General features: G+C 46.7%; 1 protein-coding gene and 1 pseudogene across 3 annotated transcripts in view; both read right to left on the bottom strand.

Moving 5' to 3' along the window:
- The window catches only part of ZYG11B (zyg-11 family member B, cell cycle regulator), a 108228-nt gene that overhangs the window by 68380 nt on the left and 26924 nt on the right, over positions 1-12924 (bottom strand). For all 3 annotated transcript variants that reach the window (XM_030818816.1, XM_030818817.1, XM_030818815.1), the window contains exon 2: positions 9823-9988. In XM_030818816.1, coding sequence (XP_030674676.1) covers positions 9823-9988 — 166 coding nt within the window. The remainder of the gene's footprint in view (positions 1-9822; positions 9989-12924) is intronic.
- Positions 11238-11383, bottom strand: LOC115836850 (annotated as a pseudogene).

Below are 12924 nucleotides of genomic sequence, written 5' to 3'. Positions count from 1 at the left end.
ATTGCTTGAGCCCAGCAGTTTGATACCGTCCTGGACAACACAGTGAGACCCTGTCTCTACAAAAAAATTTCAAAGTAGCCAAAATCACACCACAGCACTCCAGCCTGGGTAACAAAGCGAGATCCTGCCTCTTAAAATAAAAAATAATTATTAAAAAAACTGCTTTGGATTTTTGTATTTTTTTTATTAATTTTTTGCACACAAAACCATAAACATTTTCTAAAAATACATACAAACAAAAAGATGCATGTCGAACATATTAGGAAGGTTGCACATGGGAAGACGGGGAATAGAAATGGGGAGTGGGAATTAAAGAAAATAAATGAGAGAGGGACTTTGTATGGATCAATGATAATAACTCAATCCTCTATTTGACAAAGAAGAAGGAGAAGGAAGAGGAAGAAAAAGAAAGTGGGATAAAGGATCAGAAAGGGAGGAAAATAGAAAAAATTAGAGTATGACTCCAGGGTAGACCTGTTTTGTTGTCGCTGGGTTGGTTGGTTGGTTTGTCTGTTGTATTTTTCATATGTTTCGCCATGTTGGCCAGGCTGGTCTCGAACTCCTAGCCTCAAGTGATCGACCCGCCTCAGCCTCCCAGAGTGCTGGGACTACAGGTGTGAGCCACCACGTCCAGCCCCCACGTTGCTTCTGGCCTCCGTGGTAGACCTCCCAGACGGGGCGGTCGGGCAGAGGCGCTCCCCACATCCCAGACAGGGCGGCCGGGCAGAGGCACTCCTCACTTCCCAGATGGGGCGGCCAGGCAGAGGCACTCCTCACTTCTTCCCAGACGGGGCGGCCAGGCAGAGGCGCTCCTCACTTCTTCCCAGACGGGGCGGCCGGGCAGAGGGGCTCCTCACTTCTTCCCAGACGGGGTGGCCGGGCAGAGGCGCTCCTCACTTCTTCCCAGACGGGGCGGCCGGGCAGAGGCGCTCCTCACTTCCCAGACGGTGGGTGGCCGGGCAGAGGCGCTCCTCACTTCCCAGACGGGGCGGCCGGGCAGAGGCGCTCCTCACTTCTTCCCAGACGAGGCGGCCGGGCAGAGGGGCTCCTCACTTCTTCCCAGATGGGGCAGCCGGGCAGAGGCGCTCCTCACTTCCTCCCAGATGGGGCGGCCGGGCAGAGGCGCTCCTCACTTCCCAGATGATGGGCAGCCGGGCAGAGGCACTCCTCACTTCCCAGACGGGGTGGCCGGGCAGAGGCACTCCTCACTTCCCAGACGATGGGTGGCCGGGCAGAGGCGCTCCTCACTTCCCAGACGATGGGTGGCCGGGCAGAGGCGCTCCTCACTTCCTAGACGGGGCGCACGGGCAGAGGCGCTCCTCACTTCCCAGACGATGGGTGGCCGGGCAGAGGCGCTCCTCACTTCCTAGACGGGGCGCACGGGCAGAGGCGCTCCTCACTTCCCAGACGGGGAGGCCGGGCAGAGGCGCTCCTCACTTCTTCCCAGACGGGGCGGCCGGGCAGAGGCGCTCCTCACCTCTTCTCAGACGGGGCGGTCGGGCAGAGGCGCTCCTCACTTCCCAGACGATGGGCGGCCGGGCAGAGGCGCTCCTCACTTCCCAGACGATGGGCGGCCGGGCAGAGGCGCTCCTCACTTCCCAGACGATGGGCGGCCGGGCAGAGGCGCTCCTCAATTCCCAGACGATGGGTGGCCGGGCAGAGGCGCTCCTCACTTCTTCCCAGACAGGGCGGCCGGGCAGAGGCGCTCCTCACTTCTCAGATGGGGCGGCCGGGCAGAGGCGCTCCTCACTTCCCAGACGATGGGTGGCTGGGCAGAGGTGCTCCTCACTTCCCAGACTATGGGTGGCCGGGCAGAGGCGCTCCTCACTTCCCAGATGATGGGTGGCCGGGCAGAGGCACTCCTCACTTCTTCCCAGACGGGGCGGCCGGGCAGAGGCGCTCCTCACTTCTTCCCAGACGGGGCGGCCGGGCAGAGGCGCTCCTCACTTCTTCCCAGACGGGGCGGCCGGGCAGAGGCGCTCCTCACTTCTTCCCAGACGGGGCGGCCGGGCAGAGGCGCCCCTCACTTCTTCTCAGACGGGGCGGCCGGGCAGAGGCGCTCCTCACTTCCCAGACGATGGGGGGCCAGGCAGAGGCACTCCTCACTTCCCAGACGATGGGCGGCCGGGCAGAGGCGCTCCTCACTTCTTCCCAGACGGGGAGGCCGGGCAGAGGCGCTCCTCACTTCCCAGACGGGGTGGCGGCCGGGCAGAGGCGCTCCTCACATCCCAGGGGATGGGCGGCCGGGCAGAGATGCTCCCCACCTCCCAGATGGGGTGGCGGCCGGGCAGAGGCTGCAATCCCAGCACCCTGGGAGGCCAAGGCAGGCGGCTGGGAGGCGGAGGCTGCAGCGAGCCAAGACCACGCCACCGCACTCCAGTCCGGGCAACACCCAGCACCGAGTGGGCGAGACTCCGTCTGCAGTCCCAGCACCTCGGGAGGCCGAGGCGGGCAGAGCACTCGGGGTCAGGAGCTGGAGACCAGACTGGCCAACATGGCGAAACCACGTCTCCAGCCAAAGGAGAAAAAGCAGGCAGCGGTGGTGACGGGCGCCGGCAATCCCAGGCAGCCCGCAGGCCAGGGCAGCAAGCCGACTAGATTCCAGCCTGGGCCACAGAGGGAAGAAAAGAAAGAAAAAAGGAAAGAAAAGGAAGAAAAGGAAGAAAAAGAAAGAAGAAAGAAAGGAAGGAAGGAAGGAAGGAAGGAAGGAAGGAGAAAGGAAAGAGGAAAGAAAGGAAGGAAGGAAGGCAGGCAGGCAGGCAAGAAGGAAGGAAGGCTAAAAAAACTGCCTTTATAGCTACTACTTAAAGCAATTTACAGATTCAATGCAATTCCTATCAAAATACCAATGACATTCTTCACAGAAATAGAAAAAATATCTTAAAATTTGTATGGAACCACAAAAGACCGTGAATGGCCCAAGCAATCCTATGCAAAAGGAATAAACCTGGAGGCATCATACTACCAGACTTCAAAATATACTATAAAGCTATAGTAACCAAAACAGCAAAGTACCAACATAAAAATAAACACACAGACCACACAGAAACAGAAGAGAAACCCTAGAAATTAATTCACGTATCTACAATCAACTGATTTTTGACAAAGGCACCAATGACACTGACTGGGAAAAGAACAATCTGTTCAATAAATGGTGCTGGGAAAGCTGGATATCCACAGGCAAAAGAATGAAACTAGACCCCCCAATCTCTCACCTTTATAAAAAGCAACTCAAAATGAATCAAAGACCTAAATGTAAGACTCAAAACTATAAAACTACTAGAAGAAAATATAGCGGAGGGCCAAGCGCGGTGGCTCACACTTGTAATCCCGACACTTTCGGAGGCCGAGGTGGGCAGATTACCTGAGGTCAGGAGTTCGAGACCAACCTGACCAACATGGTGAAACCCTGTCTCTACTAAAAATACAAAAATTAGCTGGACATGGTGGCGGGCACCTGTAACTCCCAGCTACTCGGGAGGCTGAGGCAGGAGAATCACTTGAACCTGGGAGGCGGAGGCTGCAGTGAGCTGAGATGGCACCACTGCACTCCAGCCTGGGTGACAAGAGCAAAACTTCGTCTCAAAAAAACAAACGAAAAAAAAGCAGAAACACTTCAGGACATTCATCTGAGAAGATTTTACGAACAAACCTCAAAAGCACAGGCCAGGCATGGTGGCTCATGCCTGTAATTCTAGCACTTTGGGAGGCCGAGGCAGGAGGATCACTTGAGTTCAAGACCAGCCTGGGAACCATGGTAAGGCCCTGCCTCTACAAAAAATTTTAAAAACTACCTAGGCATGGTGGTACATGCCTATAGTCTCAGCTAATTGGGAGGCTGAAGCAGGAGGATTGCTTGAGCCTGAGGGGTTAAGGCTGCAGTGAGCCACGACCACACCACTGTACTCCAGCCTGCGTAACAGAGTGAGACCCTGTCAAAAAAAAAAAAAAAAAGCACAGGCAACAAAAACAAACGTAGACAAATGGGATTATATCAAACTAAAAGCTTCTGCACAGCACAGCAAAGGAAACAATCAACAGAGTGGAAAGACAACCTACAGAATGAGAGAAATTATTTGTAGATTATTCAGCTGGCGGGGATTAATATCCAGAATATATTAAGAAACTCAAACATCTCAACAGAAAAATAAACAATCCAATTTAAAAGTGGGCAAATGACCTGAATAGATATTTCTCAAAAGAAGACATACAAATGGCCAACAAACATATAAAGAAATTGCTCAACACCACTAATCATCAAGGAAATGCAAATCAAAACGACAATGAGGTATTATCTCATCTCAGGATGGCTATTAACAAAAGACAAAAAATAACAAATACTGGATGTAGAGAAGAGAATTCTTATACATTGTTGGTGGGAATGTAAACTAGTATAGACTCTATGGAAAGCGGTGTGAAGGTTCCTCAAAAAACTACAAATAGAACTACCATATCCAGCAATCCCACTAACGGACATTTATTCAAAGGAAAGGAAATCAGAATATCAAAGAGACATCTGTACCCCCCCGGTTTACTGCAGCACTATTCACAATAGCAAGATGCAGAATCAATCTATGTGTCCAATAACAGATGAATGAATAAAGAACAAGTGGTGTACATACATAATGGAATACTATACAGCCATCAAAAAGAATAAAATCCTGTCATTCACAGCAACATGGATGGAGGACATTATGTTAAGTGAAATAAGCCAGGAGCAGAAAATTAAACACAGCATGTTCTCACTCATATGTGAAAGCTAAAAAAAGTGATCTCATAGAAGTAAAAATAGAACAGGTTAGTAGAGGCTGGCAACTGGTAGAGGGAAGAGGAGGATAGGCAGAGATTGATTAAAGGATACATAATCACAGCTAGACAGGAGGAGTTAGTTCTAGTGTCCTACACACTGTAGGATAACTACAGTTAACAATAATTCGTAGTTTCAAATAGCTACAAGGATGATAGTGAATATTTCCAATATAAATGTTTGAGATGATGAATATGCTAATTACTCCAATCTTATCACTATACATTATATGTATTGAAGCATCATTACATACCCCATAAATATGTACAATTATTATATGTCAATTTAAAAATAGGCCAGTGCCAGGCATGGTGGTTCACACCTGCAATCCCAGCACTTTGGGAGACCAAGGAAGGTGGATCATTTGACGTCAGGAGTTTGAGACCAGCCTGGCCAACATGGTGAAACCCTGCCTCTACTAAAAATACAAAAATTAGCTGTGCATGGTGTCAGGTGCCTGTAGTCCCAGCTACTTGGGAGGCTGAGCCAGGAGGATCAAATGAACCCAGGAGGCAGAGATTGCAGTGAGCCGAGACTGCAGTGAGCCGAGACTGCACCACTGCACAGAGTGAGATTCCATCTCAAAAAAAAAAAAAAAAAAAAAGTAGGCCAGGCATGTTGGCTCATGCCTGTAATCTCAGTACTTTGGAAGCCTGAGGCAGGAGGCTAACTTGAGGCCAGGAGTTCGAGACCAGCCTGGGGAACATGGCAAGACCCTGTCTCTACAAAAAATAAAAGAAGAAAAAGAAAATTTTTTAACACACACAAAAAAGACTGCTACCAATATCACTGATCCTTTGAATTGAGTAAATAAGTAAAAAAATTTTAAATGTGTATGTTAAACATTTTCTAAAATCAATATGCTATTAGAAACTGTATGATATTACCAGTTTTTTGTTTTTGTTGTTTTTTGTTGTTGTTGTTGTTGTTACAATCTCACTCTTGTCGCTCAGGCTGGAATGCAATGGTGCAATCTTGGCTCACTGCAACCTCCACCTCCGTGTTCAAGCAATTCTCTCTGCCTCAGCCTCCTCAGTAGCTGGGATTACAGGCGCCCACCACCACGCCGGGCTAATTTTTGTATTTTTAGTAGAGACAAGGTTTTGCCATGTTGGCCAGGCTGGTCTCGAACTCCTGACCTCAGGTGATCCGCCTGCCTTGGCCTCCCAAAGTACTTGGATTACAGGCGTGAGCCACTGCCCTCGGCTGCTATTACCAATTCTAAAAGTATTCACAAGGTGGGAGCGGTGGCTCACGCCTGTAATCCCCGCACTTTCGAAGGCCTAGGCAGTAGATCACTTGAGGTCAGGAGTTTAGGACCAGCCTGGCCAACATAGTGAAATCCCATCTCTACTAAAAAAAAAATACAAAAATTAGCCAAGTGTGGTGGCACGTGCCTGTAACCCCAGCTACTCCGGAGGCTGAGGCACGAGAATTGCTTGAACCTGGAAAGCAGCGGTTGCAGTGAGCCAAGATGGCGCCACTGCACTCCAGCCTGGGTGACAGAGCAAGACTCTGTCTCAAGGAAAAAATAATAACAGTAATAAATAAAAAATAAAAGTATCAACTGAATAACCTTCTTCTCAGTATGAATATTTTCAAACACGAAGAAAAATGTATAAAGTAACTTTTACAAATTGAGACAAGAACTGGCAACATGTTCCTTTGCATATTCTCAGTAGTATCAAATCTTGACTGTTTGAAGATGGATATGATTTGTATAAAGAGATTAAATAATTCAGAGCCCTTCTTGATGAAGAAGACAGGTAATCACAGTGGGGTAACACAATTAGGGACAACAAGTTATTTTTCTGACCCTCAGTTTCCTCATCTGAAGGCAGTCTGAGAAGAAGAGGTAGAAAATACATTTCAAGCATGTAGCCTCTCAAAGACATTACTCTGAGGACAAATATTTAGTCAGACTTGCTTAAAACCCACACCTATTATCTTATCCATATAAAGCATTCGCTATAGTGCCTAACATACAATAATAAGCATTTAATAAATGTTAACTACTACTATTACATTTCCAAAGGATAACTGAATCTGGCAAAGTTAAGGCCTTAGCATTTGTTCTTTTGATTTACAAGACAAGTTTTCTCTTTTTAATCTAATATACTGAGCACTGGCTAGGGGCAGTGGCTCATGCCTGTAATCCCAGCACTTTGGGAGGCCGAGGCAGGTGGATCACTTGAGGTCAGGAGTTCAAGATCAACCTGGCCAACATGGTGAAATCCCATCCCTACTAAAAATACAAAAATTAGCTGGGCGTGGTGGTGGGCACCTGTAGTCCCAGCTACTCAGGAGGCTGAGGGCAGGAGAATCGCTTGAACCCAGGAGGTGGAGGCTGCAGTGAGCTGAGATTGCGCCACTGCACTGCAGCCTGGGCGACACAGCGAGACTCCATCTCAAAATAATAATAATAAGGCCGGGCGCGGTGGCTCACGCTTGTAATCCCAGCACTTTGGGAGGCCGAGGCGGGCGGATCACGAGGTCAGGAGATCGAGACCACGGTGAAACCCCATCTCTACTAAAAATACAAAAAAAATTAGCTGGGCGTGGTGGCGGGCGCCTGTAGTCCCAGCTACTCGGAGAGGCTGAGGCAGGAGAATGGCGTGAACCCAGGAGGCAGAGCTTGCAGTGAGCCGAGATCGCGCCACTGCACTCCAGCCTGGGCAACAGAGTGAGACTCCGTCTCAAAAAAAAAAAAATAATAATAATAATAATAATAATAATAATATACTGAGCATGATCATTAAATTGAGATTAGAAAGAAATGCTAACACTGGCATAATCTCCTAAATTGTTGTGCAGCTGTGTAAGCGACTTTTAACTTTAACATATATAATACAGAAATTTACCCTAGTTCCTATGACAGGCTGGAAAAATTCAAAGAGACTGCAGGCATGAAGAACTTTGTGAAAAACAAGGAATGTAGAGGTCTTCTTCTTTCCTAAATTATTCCAAAATGCCTCAGTTACAGCCTCATTTCATCCTACTCTTCCTTGGAACACATTATTGGAACTTAATAGTTTTATATATATAAAGTCACAGCAAAAGTATAAACCAGTATGTGGCATCCAGGAGCAGGGATACCTCTAACATAGGTGTAGGAAGGCTGTGTGGCACAGTGGAACGAGTATATATTTAAAATTCGACAGACTTGCACATGAATTAGGACTCCACTATTTACTTGCAGTATGACCCTCAGGAAGTTAACTTCTCTGAACTTCAGTTTATCTGTATGTAAACGGGAATGATAATAGCTACCTTACAGAGTTTTTGCGAAAATTCCACGAAAATATACGTAAAATGCCTGGCACATAGGCATTCAATAAATGACAGTTATTATTATTGCCAAATTTACATTCTATTCTATAGCTGTGGACAAATCATATTCCATACTTATGAGTTGATCAACTGTAAAGATATAAAGGTGTATCTTTTTTTTTTTTTTTTTGAGACAGAGTCTTGCTCTGTCACCCAGGCTGGAGTGCAGTGGTGCAATCTCGACTCACTGCAACCTCCGCCTCCTGGATTCAAGCGATTCTCCTGCCTCACCCTCTGAGTAGCTGGGACTACAGGCATGCGCCACCACACCCGGCTAATTTTTGTATTTTTAGTAGAGACGGGGTTTCACCATGTTGGTCAGGCTGGTCTCGAACTCCTGACCTCGTGATCCGCCCGCCTTGGCCTCCCAAAGTGCTGGGATTACAGGTGTGAGCCACTGCGCCCGGCCAAGATATATCTCTTTCAAATTAAAACTTGAAGTAACAAAATTACTCCACACATAAGCAAAACTACACAGATAAGACCTTCCCAATTGATTTTCAGCATTGGTTTTTGAAAACCAAAGTACTAAATTGGCTGTGATTTCCCATCTCAAAGGTCAAAATCAGAAATTAGTTTTTCCATAACAATAATTCTCCCACTGTCAAATGAAGACATAAGGTTTTTTATTGTTGTTTGTTTGAGACAGAGTCTTGCTCTGTCGCCCAGGCTGGAGTGCAGTGGTATGATCTCGGCTCACTGCAACCTCTGCCTCCTGGGTTCAAGTGATTCTCCTGTCTCAGCCTCCCGAGTAGCTGGGACTATAGGCACGTATTGCCACACTCAGCTAATTTTTGTATTTTAGTAGAGATGGGGTTTTGCCATCTTGGCCAGGCTGGTCTCGAACTCCTGACCTCAGGTGATCCACCTGCCTCAGCCTCCCAAAGTGCTGGGATTACAGGCATGAGCCACCACGCCCGGCCCGATGTAAGTTATTTTATATTGGCAAACCTCTAAATGGATACAAGTTATAGGAGTTATTTCTGACATAAGAATGACTTCTCAACTGCGCATAGTGGCTCATGCCTATAATCCCAGTGCTTTGGGAGGCCAAGGTTGGAAGATTGCTTGAGGCAAGGGGTTTGAGGCCAGCCTTGGCAACAGAGTGAGACCTTATCTGTACAAAAATAAAAATAAAAAAATTAGCCAAGCTATAGTCCCAGCTACTCAGGAGGCTGAATCAGGAGGATCACATGAGCCCAGGAGTTTTGTGCTACTGCACTCCAGCCTGGGCAACAGAACAAGGCCCTGTTACTTAAAAAAATTTAAAAAAAAAAAAAGACTTCTCAAAGTCAAAAAAAAAAGGTTTGCCCCATTAGAAATGAAAAATGTTGAAATTAGCCAGGCTGATGGCACAAGCCTGTGGTCCCAGCTACATGGGAGGCTGAGCTGGGAGGATCACTTGAGCCCAGGAGGTTGAGACTGCAGTAAGCCGTGTTTGCACCACTGCACTCCAGCCTGGGTAACAGACTGAGACCCTGTCAAGAAAAAAAAAAAAAAAATGAAAAATGTTTATTATAAATTACACAGTAAGAGGCAATAAATGAATTCATAGTCCTGGAATCAGGCTCATTTGGCCTTCTCAGTTATTTCTAAGAAAATAATTAAATGGCTACTGTAGCACTTCAAAATCAAATCCAATTAACAGCACATAATTTTTGTTTCCTCTGTTTATTTTTTTTTACCATGAAAAGCCATGGTCCGAAGCAGTCGATCAGCCACCTCCTGTGGGAATACTCCAGGTTCCTGCAGACACAATGTTCCATCTTGTCTGGCTGAACAGAACTTCTCAAGGTGAGTAGTCAAGAAATTCAAGCAGATATCAAGTAAGGAATAGGGAGATGCCTCCTCCTTGGAGCCCAGGGAAAAATATAAAAGAAACACAAAAACCAACAAGTTAGTTTCCAGAAAAGCAGAGAACAAAACATTCATGTACTCATTTCACAAGTATTTCTTTAGTGTCTATCATATGCTAGACACTGTGTAAGGCATACAATCTGTGATCTATGTTCTCAAGAAGCAATAGAAGTGAAACACTGAAACAAACATTTACATACGGCCCCTTTAGTACTAAAATAGAGGACACACTGGGTACTAAGTATGCACAAAGCAGGGGGTTCTAATCAGTCAGGGATGGTGAGTGGAAGACCTCAGAGCTTAGGAAGCTCGAAACCAACTAAAGCATCACAATATGCTGTTCAGACATGAGTATGAAGCTGAGAGAGCTATTTTTTAAAAATAGGGTAGGGCCGAGGTGGGAGGATCACTTGAGGCCAGGAGTTCGAGACCAGCCTGGCCAACATGGCAACATCCATCTCCACTAAAAATACAAAAATTAGCCAGGCATGGTGGGGGACACCTGTAGTTCCAGCTACTCAGGAGGCTGAGGCAGGAGAATCACTTGAACCCAAGAGGCGGAAGTTGCAATGAGCCGAGATTGTGCCACTGAACTCCAGCCTGGGTGACAGAGTGAGGCTCTGTCTCAAAAAACAAGGCCAGGTGTGGTGGCTCACGCCTGTAATCCCAGCACTTTGGGAGGCCGAGGCGGGTGGATCACCTGAGGTCGGGCTTTTCAATAAATGATGAAAGAATAGGCTTTTCAATAAATGAATAGGCTTTTCAATAAATGATGCTGGGACCACTGGACATCAACACACAAAAGAATAAAGACAGTGTCCTATCTCACACCATGTAGAAAAATTACCTCAAAATAGATCAAGGTCCTAAATATAAGAGCTAAGATTGTTTCTCTTAGAAGAAAACATAGGTGTAAAAAGTCCGGGCTTTAGATTAGTAAAGTTTCTTAGATATGACACCAATGTATATCTATTAAACTTCAAAAAAATTAAAAACTTTTGTGCTTCAAAGATCACCATAAAGAAAGTGAAAAGGACACGGTGGCTAACTCCTGTAATGCCAGAACTTTGAAAGGCTGAGGCAGGAATATTGCTTGAGCCCAGCAGTTTGAGACCAGTCTGAGGAACATGGTGAAACCCTGTCTCTACAAAAAATACAAAAATTACCCAGGTGTGGTGGCGCATGCCTGTAACCCCAGCTACTTGGGAGGCTGAGGCAGGAGAATCGCTTGAACCCGGGAGGCGGAGGTTGCCGTGAGCCAAGATTGCGCCATTGCACCCCAGCCTGGGTGACAAGAGGGAAACTCCATCTCAAAAAATAAATAAATGTAAAATAAACTGATAAGAACAGATACTACACTTGATCTTAGCCAAAAGGCCGAGAAATAGTCAAAGGTAGGCCGGGTGCAGTGGCTTATGCCTGTAATCCCAACACTTTGGGAGGCCAAGGTGGACGGATCACCTGAGGTCAGGAGTTCGAGACCAGCCTGGCCAACATGGTGAAGCCTCATCTCTACTAAAAATACAAAAATTAGCTGGTGTGGTTATAAGTGTCTGTAGTCCCAGCTACTTGGGAGGGTGAGGCAGGAAAATTGCTTGAACCCAGGAGGTGGAGGTTGCAGTGAGCCAGGATGGTGCCACTGCACTCCAGCCTGGGCGATAGAGCCAGACTCCATCTCAAAAAAAAAAAAAAAAAAAAAAAGGCAAAGGGGGCCGGGCACAGTGGCTCACACCTGTAATACTTGGGAGGCTGAGGCAGGCAGATCACCTAAGGTCAGGAGTTCGAGACCAGCCTGGCCAACATGGAGAAACCCCATCTCTACTAAAAATACAAAATTAGCTGGGCATGGTGGTGCATGCCTGTAATCCCAGCTACTTGGGAGGCTGAGGCAGGAGAATTGCTTGAACCCGGGAGGCAGAGGTTGCGATGAGCCAAGATCGCACCATTGCACTCCGGCCTGGGCAACAAGAGTGAAACTCCATCTCAAAACAAAAAACAAAAAACAAAAAAAATTAGCCAGGCATGTTGGCAGATGCCTATAATCTCAGCTACTAGGGTAAGGCTGAGGCAGGAGAATTGCTTGAACCCGGAAAGTAGAGATTGCAATAAGCCAACATCACGCCATTGCACTCCAGCCTGGGTAACAGAGCGAGACTCTGTCAAAAAAAAAAAAAAAAAAACAAGAAGAAGCAGAACAACAACAACAACCAGAAGAAGAAGAAGAACCATGGACAATAATTGCTGATGGGAGAAAAAACTGGAAACCTCATACATTGCTGGTGGAAATGAAAGATGTTGCAGCTGCCTTGGAAAACAGCTTAGCAGTTTATTACAAAATTAAACAGAGTTACCAACATGATCCAGCAATTCTACTCCTAAGTATACACCCAGAAATAAAAACATGTCCACACAAAATCTTGTATATGAATGTTTACAGAAGCATTGTTCATAATAGTTAAAAAGTGGTCTGAGGTCGGGCACGGTGGCTCACACCTGTAATCCTAGAAGTTTGGGAGGCCGAAGTGGGTGGATCATGAGGTCAGGTGTTCGAGACCAGCCTAACCAACTTGGTGAAACCCCGTCTCTCCTAAAAATAAAAAAATTAGCTGGGTATGGTGGTGCACTTCTGTAATCCCAGCTATTCAGGAGGCTGAAGCAGAAGAATCACCTGAACACAGGAGGCGGAGGTTGCAGTAAGCTGAGAGCATGCTGCTGCACTCCAGCCTGGGCGACACAGTGAGACTCTGTCCCAAAAAAAAAAAAAAAAAAGTTGTCCGAATTGTTTTTACTCACAACACTACTGACACCAAATTTCTGGGCTTTTCCCACACCAACAACCAGTTCTGACACCAACTGGGTACCCTACAATTCAATTCGATTCTGACACTAACTACCCAGAATTAGCATAGCACTATAGTTTAGGCCACTGC

Source organism: Nomascus leucogenys, chromosome 9 (assembly GCF_006542625.1).
Source record: "Nomascus leucogenys isolate Asia chromosome 9, Asia_NLE_v1, whole genome shotgun sequence".
NCBI lineage: Eukaryota > Metazoa > Chordata > Mammalia > Primates > Hylobatidae > Nomascus > Nomascus leucogenys.
The sequence above is the reverse complement of the archived record's forward strand: the minus strand, read 5'-3'. Positions and strand labels throughout refer to the sequence as shown.